The sequence below is a fragment of the Camellia sinensis genome, chromosome 14 (genome assembly GCF_055761805.1).
Source record: "Camellia sinensis isolate YWXY chromosome 14, ASM5576180v1, whole genome shotgun sequence".
NCBI classification, from domain to species: Eukaryota; Viridiplantae; Streptophyta; class Magnoliopsida; order Ericales; family Theaceae; genus Camellia; species Camellia sinensis.
In genome coordinates this window covers 28,385,816-28,408,679 of record NC_138974.1, presented here as the reverse complement: position 1 = coordinate 28,408,679, position 22,864 = coordinate 28,385,816, and the positions used below count along the sequence as shown (strand labels likewise).

Genomic DNA, 22,864 nt, shown 5'->3' with positions numbered 1-22,864 from the left:
TAGAGACTTAGGTTGAAGTTTAGTGGAGGAATAAGGCTGAAGCCAAGGATAACAGAGACAACCAAAAACCCTGAGAAAAGAGTAATTTGGAGGATGATGAAATAAAACATCAAAAGGAGATTGATGCTGTAGCTGAGTAGAAGGAAGTCTATTGATCAAATAAGTAGCAGCAGCAACGGCTTCAAACCAGAATTTAAGAGGCATGGAGGAATGATGAATCAATGCAACGGCTGTCTCTGTGATATGCCGATGTTTTCTTTCAGCAGTGCCATTTTGTGGTGGAGTGTATGGGCAAGAATGTTGGTGAAGAATGCCATTAGCAACAATAAAGTTCTTCATTTTATTATTACAAAATTCAGTTCCACCATCAGTACGAAATATTTTTAAAACAGTATCAAATTGTTTCTCAGCATAAGTTTTGAATTCCAAAAATTTGTCATAGACCTCACTTTTGTATACTAGAGGATACAACCAAGTAAATTTACTAAAATCATCCACAAAAATCACATAGTATTTGTAAGTAGAAGAAGAATGAAAAGGGCCCCAAACATCACTATGGATAAGAGAAAGAGGCTTACTTACACTTGAAGTTGACAAATGAAAAGGAAGACGATGACTTTTAGCAACACAACAATCTACACAATCTTGAGTAGCAAAAGGTACAGATTTAAGATGCAAATGATGTTGAAGATGATGAAGTTTTACAGAAGAAGGGTGGCCTAGTCTATTATGCCAAATAGTAGGTGTCACAGAAGTAGACTTATCAGGAGATTTATTAGTACTAGTAACAAAAGCCTGTGAACAAACTGGGGAAGCAGCAGATGAAGCAATAGGTGGCATAAAATGATAAAGTCCATTGATGTTACATCCCTTGTGAAGAACTTTCTTTGTAATTTTGTCCTGAATCACAAAGTTAGACTCATCAAATGTTATGATGCAATGATTACCTCGAGCTAACTTTTGAACAGAAACAAGATTGGAAGAAATAGATGATGAATGAAGAATATTGTTAAGTCGAAATGAATGATGTAGAGTAGGTAAAAGTCCATTACCAGTGTGATTGATAGGGACAGAAGTGCCATCTCCAATAGTGACCTGATCAGTACCTTGATATGGTTGATAATAAGACAGATTATTGAGGTCATTGGTGATGTGATCAGTAGCAGCAGAATCTAGGTACCATGGGACTGATGAAGATGATGAGACATCAGTAGTTGAAGAAGCAACAAAGGCCCTAGGAGCAGATGATGAAGCACCATTGGTATTGACATTAAGAGACTGATATTGAGATTGATACTGAGAGTCCATTCGGTGCCAACAATCAAGAGCTAGATGACCAAAACCGCCACAAATTTGACAAGTGTGAGAATTGTGAGAAGAATTTGGTGCAAATCTGCCTCTTCCTCGAGTGTAATGGCCAGAAAATCTGCCATTACTACCTCTATAATATCTGCCTCCTTTTCCTCCTCTGTAAGAAGATCTACCGCGAGAGGCATGACCGTGAGAGGAAAATGGAGAAGAAGTAGGAGAAGCAAAGCCTTTGACAGTAGAGAAGACAATTGTTGGTTCAACCTTTTTAGTTTTTGCTTCCATGTGAATCGCTTCAGAACACAACAGAGAAGACAACTCTTCCATTGAAATACAACCAGATCGGGCTCAAATGGATGTTTTAAAAGCATCGAATTCATCAGGAAGACCATTCAAGGTTAATAGGACAAGATCTTCATCGTCGATAACTACTGATGCAAGAGCCAATTGACTAACGATAGCTTTGATTTTGGAAAGATATTCCTCCATTGATTCAGATTTTTTCAAAACAGAATTCAATTTATTCTTCAGCTGATGAATATGTGATCTGGAAAGAGAAGTGAATTTCTTGTGAAGAGCAGACCAAACGTCGGCACAATGGTGAAATGGAAGAATAGTAGCATAGATTGAAGGAGATAGAGTAGCATTGAGACAACTCAATAGATGAGCATCGAGAAGCATCCATTGAGTGTAATCTGGATTGTTTACCTCAAGACCATCTCTATTAATGATCAAAGGAGAAGGACAGAGTATGGAACCATCAACATATCCAAGAAGATTAGTAGCTCTGAGGATATTAGTAACTTGACTACTCCAAATGATGAAATTGGTAGAATCAAGTTTCACTGTTACAAAAGAAGATAGGTTGGAGATCAGAAGAGACAGATTAGATGGAATAGTGGAAGATAGAGATGATGCGGAAGCTGCCATGGAAGAACACTCGTTAGAGCCTCATAGCTCTGATACCATGAAGAAAAGCTGAAATTCTTATTCCATACTCAATGTACAAGATATTTCATATATATATAGTACTACAATTATATCTATACAAGAGATATGTATCTCAACACATGTGCTAATTCTGATAACTGTGTAACTGTCTAACCATCTAACAAACTATCCAACTGTCTAACAGCTCTGCTTTATTGCTGAAACAGAATAGAGGCTGAGCTGCTATGCTTGGGCTCTGCTATGCTTAGGCTTTGATGCAATGTCCTCAACATAGTATAACCTAATAATATTATACTATAAACCTAAATCTCAATATATAATAGCTTAAAAAACTATAATATACAGTAAATTTATTAATTACAACATTAAATGCCTTAGATATCACATTAAACCTTATGTAACCATCCAATTAATAATTACATTATTAAATCCATTAAATATCACATTAAATCTCATGTAACAACCCAATTAATAATTACAACATTAAATCCATTAAATATCACATTAACTCTCATGTGACCACACAATTAGTAAAGTCAAAAATAAAATAAGACAATAATAACCATAATAATAATAAATAATGACTAAAGAAAATTAGGGTCACTACATATACATGAGGCACATGGGATATATGTGTAGGCCAGAAGGGGAGAGCCGAAGTGGTGGAGTTAAGGAACAAAGAATTTAATTATGAATTTATTAGTATAGTGTGTATGGTACTGTTATGTACATAATAAAAAAAAAATAGTAAACAATCTTGATAAATTATGAAATTCGAGCAGAAGCATGTATACGTGATTCTAGACAACTTTTGTATTTTAGCTTTTTATTAAAAAGATCGATTAGAACTTATAATCGGATGACCTTGGTTATTGTCAATTTGGTTCATTTTGGTAATGCAGATTTTATAGGCTATTTTAACCCACAAAACGAGCTCATTTTTATTGGTTTCGCATAAACTGAAGTAAAATATTATTCTGCACACTTTTTGTGTTTTGAAATTTTTCGAAAAAAATCATCTTAGGGCAGTTTTTGTTCGTTTTCAGTTTCAGATTTTTCGATTGAATTCTGTCTAGATTTTTATATCAAGTTTTTCTCTTAACCTGTTAAGTTTCTGTTAAATTCGTCCACGTTGTCTTTTAGGAAATTTGATTCTGTACAACTTTCGTTCTTTGAGTTTTGATCAATTCGAATTATTTAAGTATGAAACGGTGTAATTTTATATTTTTTTCAACAAGTTACTTATGATTAAATTATACTAATGTTATTTGTCTTGCAGGATGGTGGGTCTTACTAACTTTTTATGCAGGGCTGACCCATCATATTTTTATTTCTATTTTGTCTATTTTATAATCAATTTATATTTCGTTGTGTACGGACAAGAAACTAAATGCCTCCGTATCTCGGGAAACTACCCATTCTTCTCGGTGCGGTTGGAACTACTTGTCTTGTTCCGTAGTAAGAATTTAATGTATTTTGGTTTGCGTCTGGTAGACACATGGGTGTTAAATCTTGTACTCATACCAGTATACCTGTATACTGACCCGTTTTGTCTCTTGGCAACTCGGGTGCGTTCTGTTTGAGCGCAGTTGAGCTTCCTTTGCAGGATTAGTTGGGGCTGCAGTGGTGACATGGATTTACGATAATGTTGGACCTGTCATTTGGACTTCTTTTGTTTTATTGAGTTTAGGATTGATATTAGTCTATGTATTTATTATTCTCTTTATGACTTTAGTATTGGAATAATTTAGAATGGTTTATAACCGTACATTATTTAAGTTATTGTTACTTTAATGTTGAGGTATTGGTTAGTTATGGAATTATGGTGGATGTTTTGGTTGGCCTTTAGTTTTTGTTTCACCCCTAAGATTTGGATGATGGAATGTTATTGGGGTTTAGTCCTAATTTAATATTTAATTGTCTGAATTTTGGGGCGTGACACAAGCCTAAGGAGGAGTGGCTAACCCCTCCATTTTTTGAACCTAAAAACCATATTTTTAGCCTCTGAAAAACTTTGAAAAACAGTGGCAAAAATTTGAGAAAGAAGTGGGAAACACAAGGACAAAAGCTTATGGAACAAGGTTCAAAGAAGGGTGGTTAATCCCTCCACCTTTGGTAGCTTTAAGTCACAAGTTTCAGCCCATAAAAAGAGTTTAAAAATAGTACAAAACTAGTAAGAAAAGAGAAAAGAGAAGTAGTGTAGAGATGCCCAAAATTGTACCTCTTGAAGAGAGGTAACTCCTTTGTTCACAAACCAACAAGTTCTCACTCTCAAGAGCTGAGATTTGAGCTCAAGATCCTCAGCAAGAAGAGCCAAATTTTGGTTTAGGAAGTGTAGAGAGAGAGTGTATAGGTTGCAAGATAGAGAGGGAGAGTGTTTTACAAGTTTTGGTTCTTTAGGAATTTTTTCTAACCTAAAATCAAGAGGGTTAGTCTTGTATTTATATAAAAAAAGCCTCTCAGGTCGGAAATATATGTATAGAGATAGCTGGTGCAAGGCATGCACATGGAGGGGGCAACTGGAAGTGAAAAATTTGCCTGTCAGGACACCTGGCCGCCCGGCCACAAAAAACTGCTCTCAAGCCTGACTTCAAACGGGCATATCTTCATCATCCGGACTCGATTTTAGGTGATTATTGAGTCTAAATTAAAACCCTAGAAGTCTACTTTCCAATGGTGATGGCTCATATCTAAATTCTAAGTCTACAAAGAGATAAGCCTAATTTAATGAATGCTACTCATTTCTTTCTTAACGGATTGATGCCTAACTTTTCCCCCAATTAGTTTTCTTCCTTCCCCTCCCATTTCCTCAAACTCCAAACCTATAAATAAGATGTTTTTAAAGATTTTTCAAAGAGTTCATATCATTTTCATTTATTTCTAATTTGTCCTTACTCAATTTACCAAAAAGTGGAACTTTTTTAAACGAAATGCGAGCCTCGAATCATCGTAGAAACATTTGAAAAAATATTTTGAAAAAGAGGGTTTTAAGGTCTAAAATAGTTTTGGTCAAAATGGGGTGTAAGGTTAGGATTAGAAGCTCAAAAAACTTGAAGCCTTTTGTTGAAGAATTTGAATGATTGTACAGCGTAACTTTTCATCATTGAGTGTCTAACCTGAGGCGCCCAAGTCTTAAGGGCGGTAAAAAAATGAGGTGTCTACAGGTCATTTTTGATTCGGTATTGGTTTGTCGACTATTAAAATTCTGTGACACAATGCTGAACATAAATATTTAGGTCAGCACTGGAATGCCGAATGGTTCCATTTTGTAGGATTTTTTCCCCTATTTTTGTTTTTTTTTTTCCTGAGAGTTTTTCCCTCTAAAACCCTCTGATTTTAAAAAAAAAACATGTGATGAGGAGTTGGAAATTACCTAAGAGAAGAAGAAAGAGACCGTCGAAGAGATTTCTGATTGAGATACCATTGTTCACGATGACAAGAAAAAAGAGACCATCGTTTATGAAAGAAGGAGAAGAAAAGGACAATCGATTCGTCTCTTACTGATTTGTTGTTCTCTATCATCTCTCAATCATTTATCGTTTATTAAGAGAAGAAAAAAAGAAGGTGTGCAAAATTAGGTGAGTGTGCACTTGGGTGTGATGGTATTACGAATATGGGTAAAATTGGTATTAAGTGGAGTGTTCAAAGAAATCATATTAGAATTTAGGGTTTAGGGTGGGGGTTCAAAGAAATTGGGGATCCAAAGAAATTAGGTAGGTGCTAATAGCAGCCCTCTTAAATAATTTGATTCATACACTTTAGATTTTGTTGTATTGTGGCCCCTTTGTCATGCATTGTTAATATTTTGAATCGAAAAAAATCATATATAAACTAGAAAGACCAAAGTAAAATTCAAAATAAATACTTGTGAATTTCAAAAACTACTAGTGTCCTTGTAGTTTTCACTTTGATCTCTTTAATTTCATATAGGTCTTCTGCAATAAGTGATGGAGGAACCGTATTTTAACAAATTAAAAATATAACATTCAAATTAACTATGGGTTTTCACTTTGGGGTCTTTTTCGATAAGTGATGGAGGAACCACATTTCAACAAAATAAAAATAAAAAATGCAAGATTCAAATTAAATGTTGATTTTCATTTTGATCACTCTGATTTTATGTAGGTTCTTTTTCGATAATTGACGGAAGAACCACATTTTAACAAAATTAAAAATGTAAAATTCAAATTAAATATTAGTTTTTATTTTGATCCCTCTAATTTAAAATAAGATCTTTTTCAACAAGTAACGGATGAATCACATTTTAACAAAATTAAAAGTGTAAGATTCAAATTAAATATGGAAACTGACACTTAGCTTAGAGCATATCCAAAGGTGTATCTTTTCTTTTATTTTTATTTTTATTATATATATATATATACCAAATTTGAGTAAAAACTCCATTTGATATCGCACACTCCAATGAAGAATTTAGAACTTTCATCAAAACACCGATCGACCAGCCAATATAATTTTTTCACAAATTTTTTCAAGGAGGTGGTCATCTGGGGGGACAACCGGTCAGATATTCAGCCAGTCGTCTAGTGGTGACAATGTTAAAATACTGCATGCACATCTTGCTGCAATTTTAGATCCATAGGATGGTCTAGTTCCTTCTGCTTGAACTGTGTTTGGATCTGGGATTTGTAAAAGGATTTGCAAAGGAAAAAGAAAATGAATGGTTAAATGTGAAAAACTAAAATTAGCCAGTATTCTTACGTTTCTCCTTGATGGAAGATAAACTATTGTGCGGGGGTGATTTCCGCACTATGAAGAAGGGTTGAACTTCGTGGATGAACACCGTGCTCCGGGAATTGAAGATCTGCACAGAGTAACAAACGGTGAGGCTGCCCGACCGGGGTTTGGTCGGAAACCCCTCCGATGGTAAAGTCAGGGACTCAAGGAGAGGAAAAAGAGAGAATACAAAGAGTATATGTGTTGAGTGTGTCCATTTTCGGATCCCTTCTGAGTGAATAGTGTTCACCTTTTATAGGAGAAGGTTGTTTGTCGTTCAAGTCCTTCTCTCTCCGCCATCTGTCCAACGTGTCTTATTCGTGGTCGTCTCCTATTGGAGGAGGACGACCACTCCGCCTGACACTCAGGTGCAGGTCTGTTTTGTTTGTCTCATTAGCGGACATCTCTCATTGGAAGAGGACGACCACTCCGCCTGCCATTCAGACGCAGGTCTGTCATATATGCTCCTTGTCCCTCTACACCTCCATGTCTCCACGTTATGTTCATACAGAGGGAGAGGAGCAGAGTTGTTTGTTTCTAGTGGACCCAAAAAAGATCTTCAGTGAATTGGCCTTCTCTAAGTTGGTCTGCTCTAGAACGGTTGTCCAACCAGGAGGTCCAACATGTTGCTCAACCCACTTCGGAGTGGTTCTGTCCATCCAGAAGGTCCAATATGTTGCTCAACCCACTTCGGAGTGGTTCTGTCCATCCAGAAGGTCCAATATGTTGCTCAACCCACTTCGGAGTGGTTCTGTCCATCCAGAAGGTCCACCATGTTGCTCGACCCACTTTGGAGTGACGCTCGTACATTGGGCCGAACTCCTATGATTGTCTTACTTCGGGGCAAGTGTTGGCCATAGGGCCGAGGTCCGACCTAGCTCCACCTTGGAGTGAGTATTGCATTGGGCCTAGCACCAAGACTTGATTAATTTTCACCCGCTTCATTTGCCCCCTGGCTTGCGCTTACGTTTGGCGAAGCGGAAGCCAATTCTGTCACCAACTTCGAAGTTTGGGTGATCACAACTTAATTTGAGCTCCATGAGCTGGATTAAAAATTATTGTTCGGTCTAACGTATGCGTCTGCCCAATGTTTTGTAGCTCGGTTGTGCCCCCAAACTAAATGTGTCTTCATTAGCCTCGTAATTGTCTAGCTTGGTGTTTTTTTTTTTCTCAGTCGGCTGAGCGTCATTGCTTGACTTGAAAAAAATATATATGTAGAATAGTATATATATATATATATATTTTTTTTTTGCAGTGTTCGTCGATTGGGCCGAGCAACACAGCGACGCTTCAAAGCAGGCCAAGTGTGCTTTATCACAGCTTTGTTCTAATTTGAAAGACATTCGCTATCTTTTTGCTCGGTCCTACTTGTAAGAGATAAATTGGTGTTGGTCTCAATGCTTGGTGGACCAAGTCCTGCCCCTCCACTCTGCTCGGTCTCGAAGCATAGCTTGCTAACATTGCTTGGTTATGCGGATCATGCACCATTTTCTTGTTTGGACATGATTAACACGTCCATTTGTTCAGCTCGTTTCTTCATATATTAGTCGGTCGTTTTACCTTCAGCTTAAGGATTGTCCGTCACTTAGTTAGTTGGCTGTAGCAGCTTGTTTGCATAATTTTTGTCTTTCAACACCGAGTTGCTTGGCCGGCCCTAGCAACTTTGGCGTTGTGAGTTTGCATTTTTTAATTCGGTTTCTCTACCACCAAGCTACTGTCAATGTTAGCACCTCTTATCTTGAGAGTTGTCTAGCACATAGTCGTTATAGTCTTGGTATCGACTTCGATAATATTGACTCTCGTCGGGCACTGCACTCCTTCGACATTTGCTTGTTGTTTGTAGTGTATTTATTTGGTAGAATGTTGCACTTCCAACTTTGTTTGTTGTCAATCTTTTGGTTGTTTACTCGAGCTATGAAACTTGGTCTTGCTTAGCTAGTTTTGACTTGCTTCCTTTGCTCGGTCCATTTTGGAGTGGATGTTAGGCGTCCAATCAGCCACTATTGCTTGGTCCACTTTGGAGTGAGCATTGAGCGTCCGACCAACTTTCATTGCTCAGCCTTTGTTGCTCAGCCTAGGCATTGGGTGTCTGACCAACTTCTGCTGCTCGGCCCAGTCATTGGGTGTCCGACCAACTTTTGTTGCTTGGCCCAAGCGTTGGGCGTCTGACCAACTTCTACTGCTTAGCCCATGCATTGGACGTCCGATCAACTTTTGTTGCTTGGCCCAAGCGTTGGGCGTCCAACCAACTTCTATTGCTCGGCCCAGGCATTGGGCGTCCAACCAACTTTTGTTGCTCGGTCCACTTCAAAGTGAGCATTAGGTGTCCGGCTAACTTTCGTTGCTCGGCCCACTTCGGAATGGGTGTTGGGCATCCAATTAACATCCATTGCTCGGCACGCTTAAGAGTAGGCATTGGGTACCCAACCAACCGTTGTTGCTCGGTCGGAGCGTTGGGCGTCTGACCAATTTCTATTGCTCGGCCCAGGCATTGGGCATCCGACAAACTTTTATTGCTCGGCCCAGGCATTGGGCGTCCGACAAACTTTTGTTGCTCGGTCTACTTCAGAGTGAGCATTGGGCATCCGACCAACTTCCGTTGCTCGGCCCACTTCAAAATGGGTGTTGGGCGTCCAATTAACTTCTGTTGCTTGGCCCAAGCTTTAGGTGTCTAACTAACTTCTATTGCTCGGCCCAAGCATTGGGCGTTTGACCAACTTCTATTGCTCGGCCCAAGCGTTGGGCGTTTGACCAACTTTTGCTGCTCGGCCTACTTCGAAGTGGACGTTCGGAGTCCAACCAACCTCCATTGCTTAGCTCGCTTCAAAGTGGGTGTTGGGCATCCAACCAACCTCTATTGTTCATCCCTCTTTGTAGCTCTTCCACTTCGTATCACCTTTGTTAGGCTGAGGTCCTTTTGTAATGAAATTTGCCAAGTGTTGGACTTGTAACTCGAATTTTCAATTTCTTCATGTTTATGTTGTTTGCCCCCAGCCGAGCAACAAGGATGTAGCCCTACATTGTTCGTTGTTAGACTAGACTTCGCCTTATGCCTTTGAAAAGTTAAGTTGCTCTTCCAGTCGAGCAATAATAGGGAAACCTTGCAATATTTCCCGTTTGGCCTTAATTGAATTAGTTGTCTTGCCCCCAATCGATCATCATTGTTCGGCCGTTACTTGACTCGGTTACACCTCTGTTTATCCCACTTTGGAGTGGAGAGCAAGCTTTGACCTAGCTTCTGTTCAGACTTCATTGTAGAGGGCTCGGTTTAACCTAGCTCTTGTTCGGTCCACTTCGGAGTGGCATTTGTTCGGCACACTTTGGAGTAGACGGCTAGGTTGAACCTATCTTCTTTTTGGCCTACGTTGGGTGGCCTCTATTCAACCCACCTCTTAGTGAAGGACTAGCTTTGATCTAACTTCTGTTTGGCACACTTCAGAGTGACTTTCGTTCGTCGCACTTCGGGGTGGACAGTTAGGTTTAACCTAGCTTCTATTCGGCCTATATCGGAGTGGCCTTTGTTCAGCCCACATCGAACTGGTCAACTAGGATCAACCTAGACCTTTGTTAGGCCCACACTAAGGTGGTCGGCTGGGATCGGTCCAGACCTTTGTTAGGCCCACGTCAAGGTGGTCGACTGGGATCCGCCCAGACCTTTATTAGGCCCACGTCAAGGTGGTCGACTGGGATCAGCCCAGACCTTTGTTAGGCCCACGTCAAGGTAGTCGACTGGGATCAGCCCAGACCTTTGTTAGGCCCACACTAAGGTGGTCGGCTGGGATCGATCCAGACCTTTGTTAGGCCCACGTCAAGGTGGTCGACTGGGATCAGCCCAGACCTTTGTTAGGTCCACACTAAGGGGGTTGGCTGGGATCGGCCTAGACCTTTGTTAGGCCCACATTAATGTAGTCGGCTGGGATTAACCCAAACTTATGTTTTGGTTGTACCATACCATTGTTTGTTGTTTTCTCCATCAATGGAGTCTTTCCTTCCAATAAATGGAACAACTCAATTGCGAGGATATGGTAGAGCTTCACCACATCTAAACTTTGTTTCGTCAATACAGATCTCATATTTCAGAAGACTCAGGAGCATCTATCCTTTGTCATTCGTCTTCTCCATCATTGGAGTTCTTCCGTCTAGTCGGTGGGACAACTGAATAGTATTGATACAAATCTAGTATTTTGACACAGTTAGGATTATTGGTTTTTTATCATTCATCTTCTCCAATTGGAGTCCTTCCGTCTAGATGATGAGACGAGTCAGTAACAATGATGCGGTGGTGTTCCATCGTATTTGGACTTTGTTCTTCGATGCAGATCTGGTCCTCCAACACTTTCATAAAATATAGTCCTTTATCGATCATCATCTCTTTCATCGGAGTCCTTTAGAATGAGGCATTAGAACGACTAAACAATAGTACAGTGGTGTACGTCGTGTCTAGACTTCATCTGTCGGTGCAGATCTGGTCTCTCTATATCCATTAGTGCAGATCTAGTTTTCCGGCACTCTTCGAAGTGTTAATTTGTTATCCTTTGTCTTCTCTGTCAACAAAGTCCTTTTCCACAGTGGCAACAAAGGTATCTCTTTCGTTCCCCTCACCAGAGCTTGTCATAGAACAGTGTGGTACTCTCTCCCTTTGGTCGCGGTTGTCTCTATCAAGGGAGCTATGTTGGGGTGACTCGCCGACGATGACATGACGTTGCTCTACTACATCGGTGCTCTATTCGTTAAGGTCTGCAAGGTCTTCATGCCTTCTAGGGAATGCTGGACCATTATCTTTGGTTCTCTCTGTCATTGGAGTCCTCTCTGCTAGCCCAGAATGGGGTGTATCTTCGATTCCCATCGCCGAAGGTTGTCACGAAGCAAACAATGGTTTTCCCACAGACGGCGCCAATTGTGCGAGGGTGATTTCCGCACTATGAAGAAGGGTTGAACTTCGTGGATGAACACCGTGCTCCGGGAATTGAAGATCTGCACAGAGTAACAAACGGTGAGGCTGCCCGACCGGGGTTTGGTCGGAAACCCCTTCGATGGTAAAGTCAGGGACTCAGGGAGAGGAAAAAGAGAGAATACAAAGAGTATATGTGTTGAGTGTGTCCATTTTCGGATCCCTTCTGAGTGAATAGTGTTCACCTTTTATAGGAGAAGGTTGTTTGTCATTCAAGTCCTTCTCTCTCCGCCATCTGTCCAACGTGTCTTATTCGTGGTCGTCTCCTATTGGAGGAGGACGACCACTCCGCCTAACACTCGGGTGCAGGTCTGTTTTGTTTGTCTCATTAGCGGACATCTCTCATTGGAAGAGGACGACCACTCCGCCTGCCATTCAGACGCAGGTCTGTCATATATGCTCCTTGTCCCTCTGCACCTCCATGTCTCCACGTTATGTTCATACAGAGGGAGAGGAGCAGAGTTGTTTGTCTCTAGTGGACCCAAGAAAGATCTTCAGTGAATTGGCCTTCTCTAAGTTGGTCTGCTCTAGAACGGTTGTCCAACCAGGAGGTCCAACATGTTGCTCAACCCACTTCGGAGTGGTTCTGTCCATCCAGAAGGTCCAATATGTTGCTCAACCCACTTCGGAGTGGTTCTGTCCATCCAGAAGGTCCAATATGTTGCTCAACCTACTTCGGAGTGGTTCTATCCATCCAGAAGGTCCACCATGTTGCTCGACCCACTTTGGAGTGACGCTCGTACATTGGGCCGAACTCCTATGATTGTCTTACTTCGGAGCAAGTGTTGGCCACAGGGCCGAGGTCCGACCTAGCTCCACATTGGAGTGAGTATTGCATTGGGCCTAGTACCAAGACTTGATTAATTTTCACCCACTTCAATTTTGCTTGGCCCAATGAAGTGGGTAAAAATTAATCAAGTCTTGGTGCTAGGTCCATTGCGATGCTCACTCCAAGTGGAGCTAGGTCGGACCTCAGCCCTATGGCCAACACTTGCTCCGAAGCAAGACAATCATAGGAGTTTGGCCCAATGTACGAGCGTCACTCCAAAGTGGGCCGAGCAACATGGTGGACCTTCTAGATGGATAGAACTACTCCGAAGTGGGTTGAGTAACATGCTGGACCTCCTGGTTGGACAACCGTTTTAGAGCAGACCAACTTAGAGAATGCCAATTCAGTAAAGATCTTTCTTGGGCCCACAAGAGACAAACAACCCTGCTCCTCCCCCTCTGTATGAACAGAACGTGGAGACATGGAGGCGCAGAGGGACAAGGTGCATATATGACAGACCTGCATCTGAATGGCAGGCGGAGTGGTCGTCCTCCTTCAATGAGAGATGTCCGCTAATGAGACAAAACAAACAAAACAGACCTGCACCCGAGTGTCAGGCGGAGTGGTCGTCCTCCTCCAATAGGAGACGACCACGAATAAGACACATTGGACAGATGGCGGAGAGAGAAGGACTTGAACGACAAACAACCTTCTCCTATAAAAGGTGAACACTATTCACTCTCAAGGGATCCGAAATCCATACACTTAACACATATACACTCTGTATTCTCTCCTCTCTTTTTCCTCTCCCTAAGTCCCTGACTTTACCATCGGAGGGGTTTCCAACCAAACCCCGGTCGGGCAGCCTCACCGTTTGTTATTCTGTGCAGATCTTCAATTCCTAAAGCCTGCTGTTCATCCACGAAGTTCAACCCTTCTTCATAGTGCGGAAATCACTCCCGCACAATTGGCGCCGTCTGTGGGAATACCACTGTTTGCTTCGTGACGAACTCCGGCGATGGGATTCGAAGATACGCCCCACTCTGGGCTAGCAGAGAGGACTCCAATGACGGAGAGAACCAAAGATAAGGGTCTGGCATTCCCTCCAACGCACGATGACCTTATGGACCACGATGGCCAGACACCCAATGCGGCGGAGCGACGCCGTGTCATTGTTGCTGAGACGTCTCAACGCCTTTTTGTTGAGAAAGACCACCGTGACCGCATCATCGACTCAATGGGTTTGGAGATCACTGAGCTTCGCACCCAATTGATGAAGTTCATGGCGACCCCAGCGGAGCCAAGAAAATCCGTTGGTGGACCATCGCAAAGGAGACGTACCCCTTCTCTCCCTCCGCCTCGCAAAGAGCACTACAGTTGTGGTCCTACTAGTAGAGAGCATAGCCGGCCGATTCCGGTGCTTAGTGAAGCGGCCAGCAGTAGGACGAATAACCTACAAAAAAATAACCCACGAGAGAATTCTCATAAAAGGCAAAGGACCGTTAGCTGCCTATCTGAAACCTTTCATTGTCGTCGCGACGAGCGACCACACGATTTGAGAAGATGGCTGAATGATAACAGAGAAGAGGCGCGACGGCTATGCAGAGAAGGAGAACGTCGACGAGATAGGGAGCAGGAATGCCGGCTCGATAGGGAAAGGGATCAGTTAGATCGGTCCATACACCAACAAGAGCGTCGTGCTCTAGATCGGTTGGTGTCCACCCCCTTCTCTCCAGAGGTAGAAGCTGTCGAACCTCCACGGAAGTATAGCCCGCCGAAATTCATTCTCTATGATGGGAAGACGGACCCTCTGACCCACATCAGCCATTACCGCCAGATGATGTCCTTCTGGAACCGTAACGACGCACTCATGTGCAAAGTCTTCCCCTCTAGCCTTGGAGAACTTGGCCTCCGATGGTTTGACAAACTCCCCAATGGCTCGATTTATGACTGGACGCAGCTCTCAGAGGCGTTCTTAGCCCGATTCGTCTCCAACAGCAGAGTCCCAAAGCAGTTAGATACCTTGTTCAATATCTGAAAGGACAGGAAAGAGACCATACGCCAGTACGCGCGACGGTATTGGGAGGAGTATGGTGACCTGGAGGAAAATGTTTGCAGTGAACAATTGGCCGTGCTATACTTCAAGCAAGGCCTACCTCCTTCGCACAAGCTAAGACAGTCGTTGACAAAACGACCTGCCTCCACCATGAAGGATTTGAGGGCTCGAATAGAGCAACAAGCTCGCGTGGAAGATGACGCTGCTTTAGTACATGTTGCGGTTGCTGAAGAAGAAGTCAGACCGCCTCGACCGCCTAAGACTGAGCAGCCAAGGAGGGATGAGCAGCGCAAGAACTATGGCCAAAGGAACCGCTCCACAGTAGAAAATGAGGAGGAAAAGGCCAAGTCTTATGAAGGCATCACCACCGTCTTCAAAGAGCCAATATACAGGCTCGTCGAGAAACTTAAAGGGGAAGCCTTCTTTGTCTGGCCAGCTAAGATGCCTGGAGACCCTGCTTGGCGCAATCAGACACTGCGTTGCACCTATCATCGAGAGAAGGGACACAAGACGCAGAATTGCAGAGCTCTCAAACAACACTTGGAGGACTTAGTTACGGCGGGACACCTCCAACAATGGATAGACGTTGATAAGACGAGGGAAAAGAAAGGACTAGACCGAGCCCCCCTTGAAGAGAATCATGCCCCGAGGTTGGTCATCAATGTTATCCATGGAATGACTGACCCCGAAAGAGAAAACACCATTCGAGGAGAAATCCAGCGAGCCACCCATATTCAGCAGGTAATGTCGGTAGGACCTCCTCCCAAAAAGTCCAAGACAGAAGCTAGACCTACTCGGTTTAACGTCGTGTTCACCGAAAGGGACCTAGAGGGAATCCAGCACCCCCACACCGATGCCCTTATCGTTACAGTTGGTGTGGCCAACAAGTTCGATGTGAAGCGAGTCTTGATTGACCAAGGAAGTGCCGCAGACATCATGTATTATGAGCTTTTCAAGAAGCTCAGCCTCAGTGAGCAACACCTGACACCGGCCACCTCCCCTTTAGTTGGCTTTAACTCACAAACAGAATGGCCGCTCGGCCGAATAACTCTGCCTATCATAGCTAAGTCCAAGGTGGTCTCTGTTGACTTCTTGGTGGTAAACACCCCATCTCCCAACAATGCCATCCTCGGCCGACCTTGGATTCACCAGATGGAGGCAGTCCCTTCCACCTATCACCAACTCGTTTGCTTTCCAACCAAGTATGGCATAGAGGAGATTCGTGGAGACCAAGTGGCAGCCAAACACTGCTTCATTGCCGCCATGAAAACCAAACAAGTCTGCGACCAAGTACAGATGGTGGAAGTACCTGACCAGCCAGTTTTGGAAGACGTCGGCGGAGTGCCGACCGAGAAGATGGTAGAGGACTTAGAGACGGTCTTGGTAGAAGAAGGAAACCCAGATAAGTTCTTCCTGCTCACCACTTCCCTCACTGTTGGAGAGAAAGAGCAATTACTGGCTCTACTCCGTAAACACATCGAAGTGTTCGCCTGGTCGGCCTATGACACTCCTGGGTTAGACCCCAACTATGCCTGTCATCGACTCAACGTCCAATTAGGAGCGCGGCCGGTTATTCAGAAGAGTAGACGATCATCCGCGCAACACACCGATGCAGTGATCGAAGAGGTGGACAAACTTTTGGCTGCTGGAGTCATTCGAGAAGTACAGTACCCAAAGTGGCTGTCCAACACCGTCGTGGTGAAAAAGAAGAATGGCAAATGGAGAGTCTGCGTTGATTTCACTAGCCTTAACAAAGCTTGCCCCAAGGATAACTTCCCCCTTCCACGAATAGATCAACTTGTTGACGCAACGGCTGGACATGAGCGCATGAGCTTTCTAGACGCCTATAGTGGCTACCACCAGATCCCTATGTTCGGTCCTGACCAGGAGAAAACGGCTTTCATCAGCCCTAGAGGCACTTACTACTACAAAGTGATGCCCTTCGGCTTGAAAAACGCTGGTGCGACCTACCAACGAATGGTTACCAAAATGTTCAAGGACCAGCTTGGTAAAACCATGGAAGCATACATTGATGACATGGTCGTCAAAAGCAAGTTAGCCGCGCACCATCTAAGGGACCTTGAGCAAGTGTTTGGAATTCTGAAGACTCACAAGCTTCGATTGAACGCCTCAAAATGTGCCTTTGGAGTAGGATCGGGGAAGTTCTTGGGGTATATGGTAACTAGGCGGGGCATTGAAGCCAACCCCGACCAAATCAAAGCCCTCCAAGACCTTGAAGCACCTGCAAAGGCTAAAGAACTCCAGAAACTCGCTGGTATGGCTGCAGCACTTAACCGTTTCATCAGTCGGTCCTCTGATCGGATGAAGCCCTTCTTCCAACTTCTAAGGAAGAAAACCAGTTTTGAGTGGGGAAGTCAGTGCTCCGAAGTGCTAGAAGATTTGAAGAAGTATTTGTTCTCTCCTCCCCTTTTATCAACACCTGTCGCCAACGAAGAGCTTTTCCTTTACTTGGCTGTTTCTGATCATGTTGTCAGTGCAGTGCTAGTCAGAGAGGATGGGAAGGAGCAAAAACCAGTGTATTATGTTAGCAAGACACTCTTTGATGCCGAAACTAGGTACTTGCCATTGGAGAAATTGGCATATGCACTATTAATTGCCTCTAGGAAGCTTGTTCACTATTTTCAAGGACATACCATCAACGTCCTCACTGAATTCCCTCTCAAGTCGGTGTTCAGTCGAGCAGATTTCTCAGGCCGAACAGCAAAGTGGGCGGTGGAGCTTGGAGAATTTGATATCAAGTTCCAACCTCGAACAGCAATCAAAGCTCAAGTCCTAGCAGACTTTGTTGCAGAATTCACCCCGGGACCGGCTGTCCCCTCCGAAGGGAGCTCTGCTTTGGTCACTATGACTGCCCAGCATAAAGGGCAATCCCCAGCCGAAGCATGGAAGCTTTTTGTTGGAGACGTATGGAAGCTGTTTGTAGACGGTTCTTCTAACCAAAAAGGCTCTGGAGCAGGAGTTGTCCTTATTTCTCCTGAAGGATTCATGTGGGAGCAAGCCATTCGGTTGGGCTGGAAAGCTTCTAATAATGAAGCAGAGTATGAAGCTCTATTAGCCGGCTTGCGAAGTGCCGAACACTTCAACGCGGAGGAGCTACTCGTCTTTAGTGACTCCCAATTAGTGGTCAACCAACTCTCTGGAGTTTACGAGGCTCGCGATGAACGGATGGCCACTTATGCAGAACAGGCCAAAAATTTGATCAGAAAGTTCCAAGCCATCAGAGTCGAGAAGATTGGCCGAGAGGGAAATGGTCATGCTGATGCTTTAGCTTGCCTAGGTTCCTCGGTCGACTCCAGAGACGCCCGCAAAATATGGGTGGAATATGTACCCCAACCAAGTATTCGACTAGTCGAAATGGTCCTCTGCACAGATTTGGGCCCAAGTTGGATGGACCCACTCCTGGCCTTCTTGAAGAATGGCACCCTTCCTGAGGACAAAAAAGAAGCGCACAAGACAAGGCATAGAGCTGCTCGATTTTGGGTCTCCCCATCTGGTAAGCTTTACAAGAAGTCCTACATGGGCCCTTATCTACTCTGTGTTCATCCAAGTCTGGTGGAAGACGTGCTTTATGAGATCCATGATGGAATCTGTGGGAGCCACACTGGTGGTCGGTCCTTGGCACACCGAGCCCTAACACACGGGTATTGGTGGCCGCGCATGCAAAAGGAGGCCCAACAGTATGTCCGCAAGTGCGACAAGTGCCAAAAGTTTGCTCCTCTCATTCACCAGCCAGCCAAAGCCCTAACCCCCCTCACCAGTCCTTGGCCATTCGCTCAGTGGGGCTTAGACATTGTTGGACCATTAGCTAGGGGAACTGGGAATAAAAGGTTTTTCATCGCTGCAACTGACTACTTCACCAAGTGGGTGGAGGTGGAGGCCTTATGCAAGATCAAAGAAGCAGACACTAAGAGGTTTGTTTGGCGCAATGTTGTGACTCGATTTGGCATTCCCAGAATCCTTCTCTCTGACAACGGTAGGGCAATGGCCAAGTTAAAGCGTCCAATAAGACGATCATTGATGGGCTAAAAAAGCGTCTTGAAAAAGCCAAGGGCAAATGGGTGGAGGAGATACCGAATGTCCTCTGGGCTTACCGAACTACTCCTCGTCGGTCAACCGGTGAGACACCTTACTCTCTTACCTATGGGATAGAAGCAGTCATCCCTTTAGAGGTTGGCCTTCCTACCATCCGTTCTGAGATCTTTGAGCCAACAGACAATGATGAAGCCATCGTCCAAGCTCTGGACATGGCCGAAGAACGTAGGGAAGCTGCCCTTATTCGGTTGGCGGCCCACCAGCAGCAACTCACTAAGAGCTTCAACAAGAATGTGCGTCCAAGGCAATTCCTACCAGGTGACTTGGTACTCAGGAAGGTAATGGATCACAAGAAAGTCCCTGGGGAAGGGAAACTCGGTGCTAACTGGGAGGGGCCCTACAAGGTTACTTCAGCACTTGGCAATGGCGCATACTATCTGGCTGACTTATTAGGGAAGGCAATCCCTAGACCATGGAACGTCGCCAACCTAAAGAAGTACTTCCAGTGATATGATTCTTAGGATGAAGTACTTACAGTAATGTATTTCTCAGAACATGCCTTGATGTAATCAAAAGTTACAAGTATCAATGAATGAAAATTTGTTTTGTAGTTTGTCCTTATTTACTTGTGTTGTACATTTATGCTCGGTGGAGCAAATTGGCCACAGGTCTTAACTCAAGCCAATCCCGGATGATCAACCCTTTGGTTGGAGCGGGGTGCCAAGTGGTATAGCTTGGTGGAATTTGTGCCAAGTATCGTTACTTAAAGCACGGTCCAAATTCACAATTCGCGCTCGAAGACGGGCAGAATTACACTCTACGAAGGGTTAAATCACGCCAAAACTTGACCAAGTCAGGTGGCGGCCGACCAACATGATAAAAAACTTTCACAATTTTTTCTCTACGAAGGCATAAAGCATGGTCTGACCGAACAGACAACCTTCCGAGCCACAGAGCTCATGCTTGGCTGGGGGCATCAACAAACTCACTCAATTTTTTCTAAGGCACGAAGCCTGATCAGACCGAACAAATGGCCTGCTAGGCCACAGGGCCTCTGCTCGGCCGGGGGCAAACATTACATACAAGCAAAAATTAAAGATAAGTAGTTCAACACTTGCGAAAATGTAAGATCGAGTGCATTGAAGTGAAACTTCGATTACAAAAAGAGTTCGGCCTTACAAAAGAAGAGGTCCAGTCGACCGAACTCCAAGACAAATAAAAAGTACAAGTTGCAAGTTCAATAGTTGGAAAATTTAGAAGTCACTTCCTTACAAAAGAGAGCTCGGTTTGTATCATAGCCTATCCAACCGAGCACTAAAACAAAAGTCGAAGATACTTCATTAACTTTCAAGTTTCATTACAAAAGAACTACTAAAAAGCAAAAGTAAAAGCAAAACTCGAGGCAACCTAATAACTTACTCCTCGCGTTGCTCCTCCTCGTAGTGTCTATCCTCGCGGTGCTCCTCTTCTGTAGGATTGACAGTCTGTCTAACCAAGGAAGAGCTCGGCAGGAAAGGAGAAAGGCCAGAAGGATCAACATCCGTAGCTCCACCTTGGCGAGGCCTTCTCATCCTAACCCTTGCAGCGGTCTTCGAAGGGACTGGGATATCGTCAATATCATAAAGAGGAGAAGCCTCTTCCACTTTAGCAGCACGCAGAGCCCCAGTCCAACCCTTAGTAAAGATCTTGTCCCTCAGCTTCAAAATCTCCTCTGAATAGGTCTTTTCGGCCTCGTCATAGCCCCTCTGTTCAGCCTCGTCCACCATCCTTTGATAATTAGCCTTTAAAGACTTCAAAGCAGCATCGGCATCTACGGCCCTCCGCTCGGCCATGAACATCAGTGCTTCGGCCTTCTTCTTTGCATCTTCCATCTCCTTTATATCCTCTCCGGCCGCCTTCAAGGACATATCAGCATCAGCCAACATGTTGATCGTCTTAACCTTCGCTTGCTCCTCACGATGCCGCCTTTCATCCATGATGTGCATCCTCTGAATGCACTGCACCAAACCAAAATGTCATATTCTCAACAACCAAATTTAAGTAAATGACAAAGACATAAAAGAAGACTTACTGCGGTTAACATCTGCACCGAACCCTTGATCAACACGTCGTTTGAAATGTTTTGCTCTGCCATATCCAAAGGTAACAGCAATGTCTTTGATAAGTCAAAGGCCAAGTCGCTTGAGTAGATTGTGCTGTCCGATGTAGTGATTGCTCGGTCGTTATGCTCCAAGGGAGGCACCCATTCTTCAACTGAGCCCTGCTCATTAGAACCCCCAGCAATTTCTTTACCTTTGGATCTCTTCCTCTTTGAGGCCCTATCAGCAGGAAGAGCAAGAGTAGCAACGGGAGGAAGAGGAATAACAACATGCTTTTGTCCACCCTTAGACCTCTCAATCGGTGGAGAAGAAACTCGTGTGTCGACCGTCGAAACAGCTAGAAGGTCCTCATCATCAGATCCAAAGACTAAGGCATCAAGATTGAGCTTTTGGCGACGAGCCATTTCGCTTGCTAAGTCTGGCGACGGAGAGTAGCCTCTACTGAGTGATCCACTTGATGAACAAACAACAGTGGAAGAGGAAGCTCCGGTAGTATGGCCAACTTGTTCTTCGGTTTCAATCTCAAGTGAGTCCCTCGCAAAGTTGTTTACTTTGGGTTTCCGTTGGATGACATGTCTGTAAGTTCGCACATAGTTAAGCAAATGTGAAGCCGACTGATCTTCGTACCTTAGTGCAACTTTGATATCCCTCGGATGCTCTTTCTCTGGCCTCCTTTTTAGCTTCTTTGAACCTGCAAGTACGAACAATAACACTTTAAAAAAAATCACAGGCGATAAGGGAATGGATAAAAGGAAGCTACAATAAAGAATGACCTGGGTGGCCGTTCTCTCGTGGAACCCGCTTCGATTGGCCCACCTCCTCGGCCGCAAACTCCCAATTACCTCCGACTTGAAGGAAATCAGAGCAATGCTTGTCATTATCAGGAAGTTCAGTAACGAGTTGGAGGTCCAACGACCGAACTTTGACATAATAGGTTTTACCGCCTTTATTACGACATAAGGAGTAGCAATGAAGGATATCCCAAATACCCAAGTCCAAGTCTAAGAGGTCGTTCAAGACCGAGACACTGTTTACCACTCTAAACGTGTTCATTGATATTTGCATTGGTGTAAGTTCAAAATAAGAAAAGAATCGACGCAACAAAGGGTTCAACGGAAACCTAACACCCCCCTCTACGATGGAGGCAATTGAGAAGGGCATTGTGGTGCTTGTACATGACCGATCTGCGTCAACCGCCGCCAATGTCAATGTGACATCATTAGGAATGTTATATCTTCAGCGAAACTCATCCATTCCTGCCGGAGTGTCCACTAGGTTCCGAAACTTACCCATTGGAGGTGCGACGTTCCACCAAACAACTACACTAAGGATGACTTGCAAGGTTGGAGGTACAATGGCCGACCAAGCAACCGTGTGCTAAACAACTCTCAGCGTTACACTTAACCAAAAAAGTAATGGTGAAGGTGGAAAGGAAATACATGGGTTCTACGACTTACATTGCCAAAATCAAGGGGAACTTGATGGCGAGCCTCTCCGATGAAGCAGTCCCACTGTAGCAACCAAGAGAAAAATTATGAGTTGCAAAAAAAAAAAAAAATATATATATATATATATATATATTTATACATGTATTTTTTTTAAATAAATAAATAATAATAATAATAAAAAACAAAGAGTCAAATGTGGAACCTCGTGCAGACAGAAATTATTTCGAATCAGTTTCATATGATAGTGAAGGAGATGGGGAGAGCACTTGATATATTACCTCTGAGCTTGCTTGATCTAACTGCAGACACTAAAGAGCAGATTGAGCTTCTTCATAAGCAAGCGAAAAGAGTCCAATTGTTTGTTGATACAAGGGAGATTCAGAGAAAAGAGGAACTTCTCCAAGTTATGGCTCCAAACAACGAGAAGAATAGCAAAAACAAGGGTCATTGATGCAAGCTCTCAATTTTCTAAGGAGGAGTTTGGAATTTATAGAA

General features: G+C 43.7%; 1 protein-coding gene across 1 annotated transcript; it reads left to right on the top strand.

Moving 5' to 3' along the window:
* Window positions 1–14,919: 14,919 nt before the first annotated feature.
* Window positions 14,920–19,331, top strand: LOC114283106 (uncharacterized). The gene is made up of 3 exons (XM_082904707.1): window positions 14,920–16,483; window positions 16,562–18,720; window positions 18,768–19,331. Exons 1-3 carry the CDS (start codon window positions 14,920–14,922, stop codon window positions 19,329–19,331), a joined length of 4,287 nt encoding a protein of 1,428 aa, XP_082760833.1.
* Window positions 19,332–22,864: the final 3,533 nt, after the last annotated feature.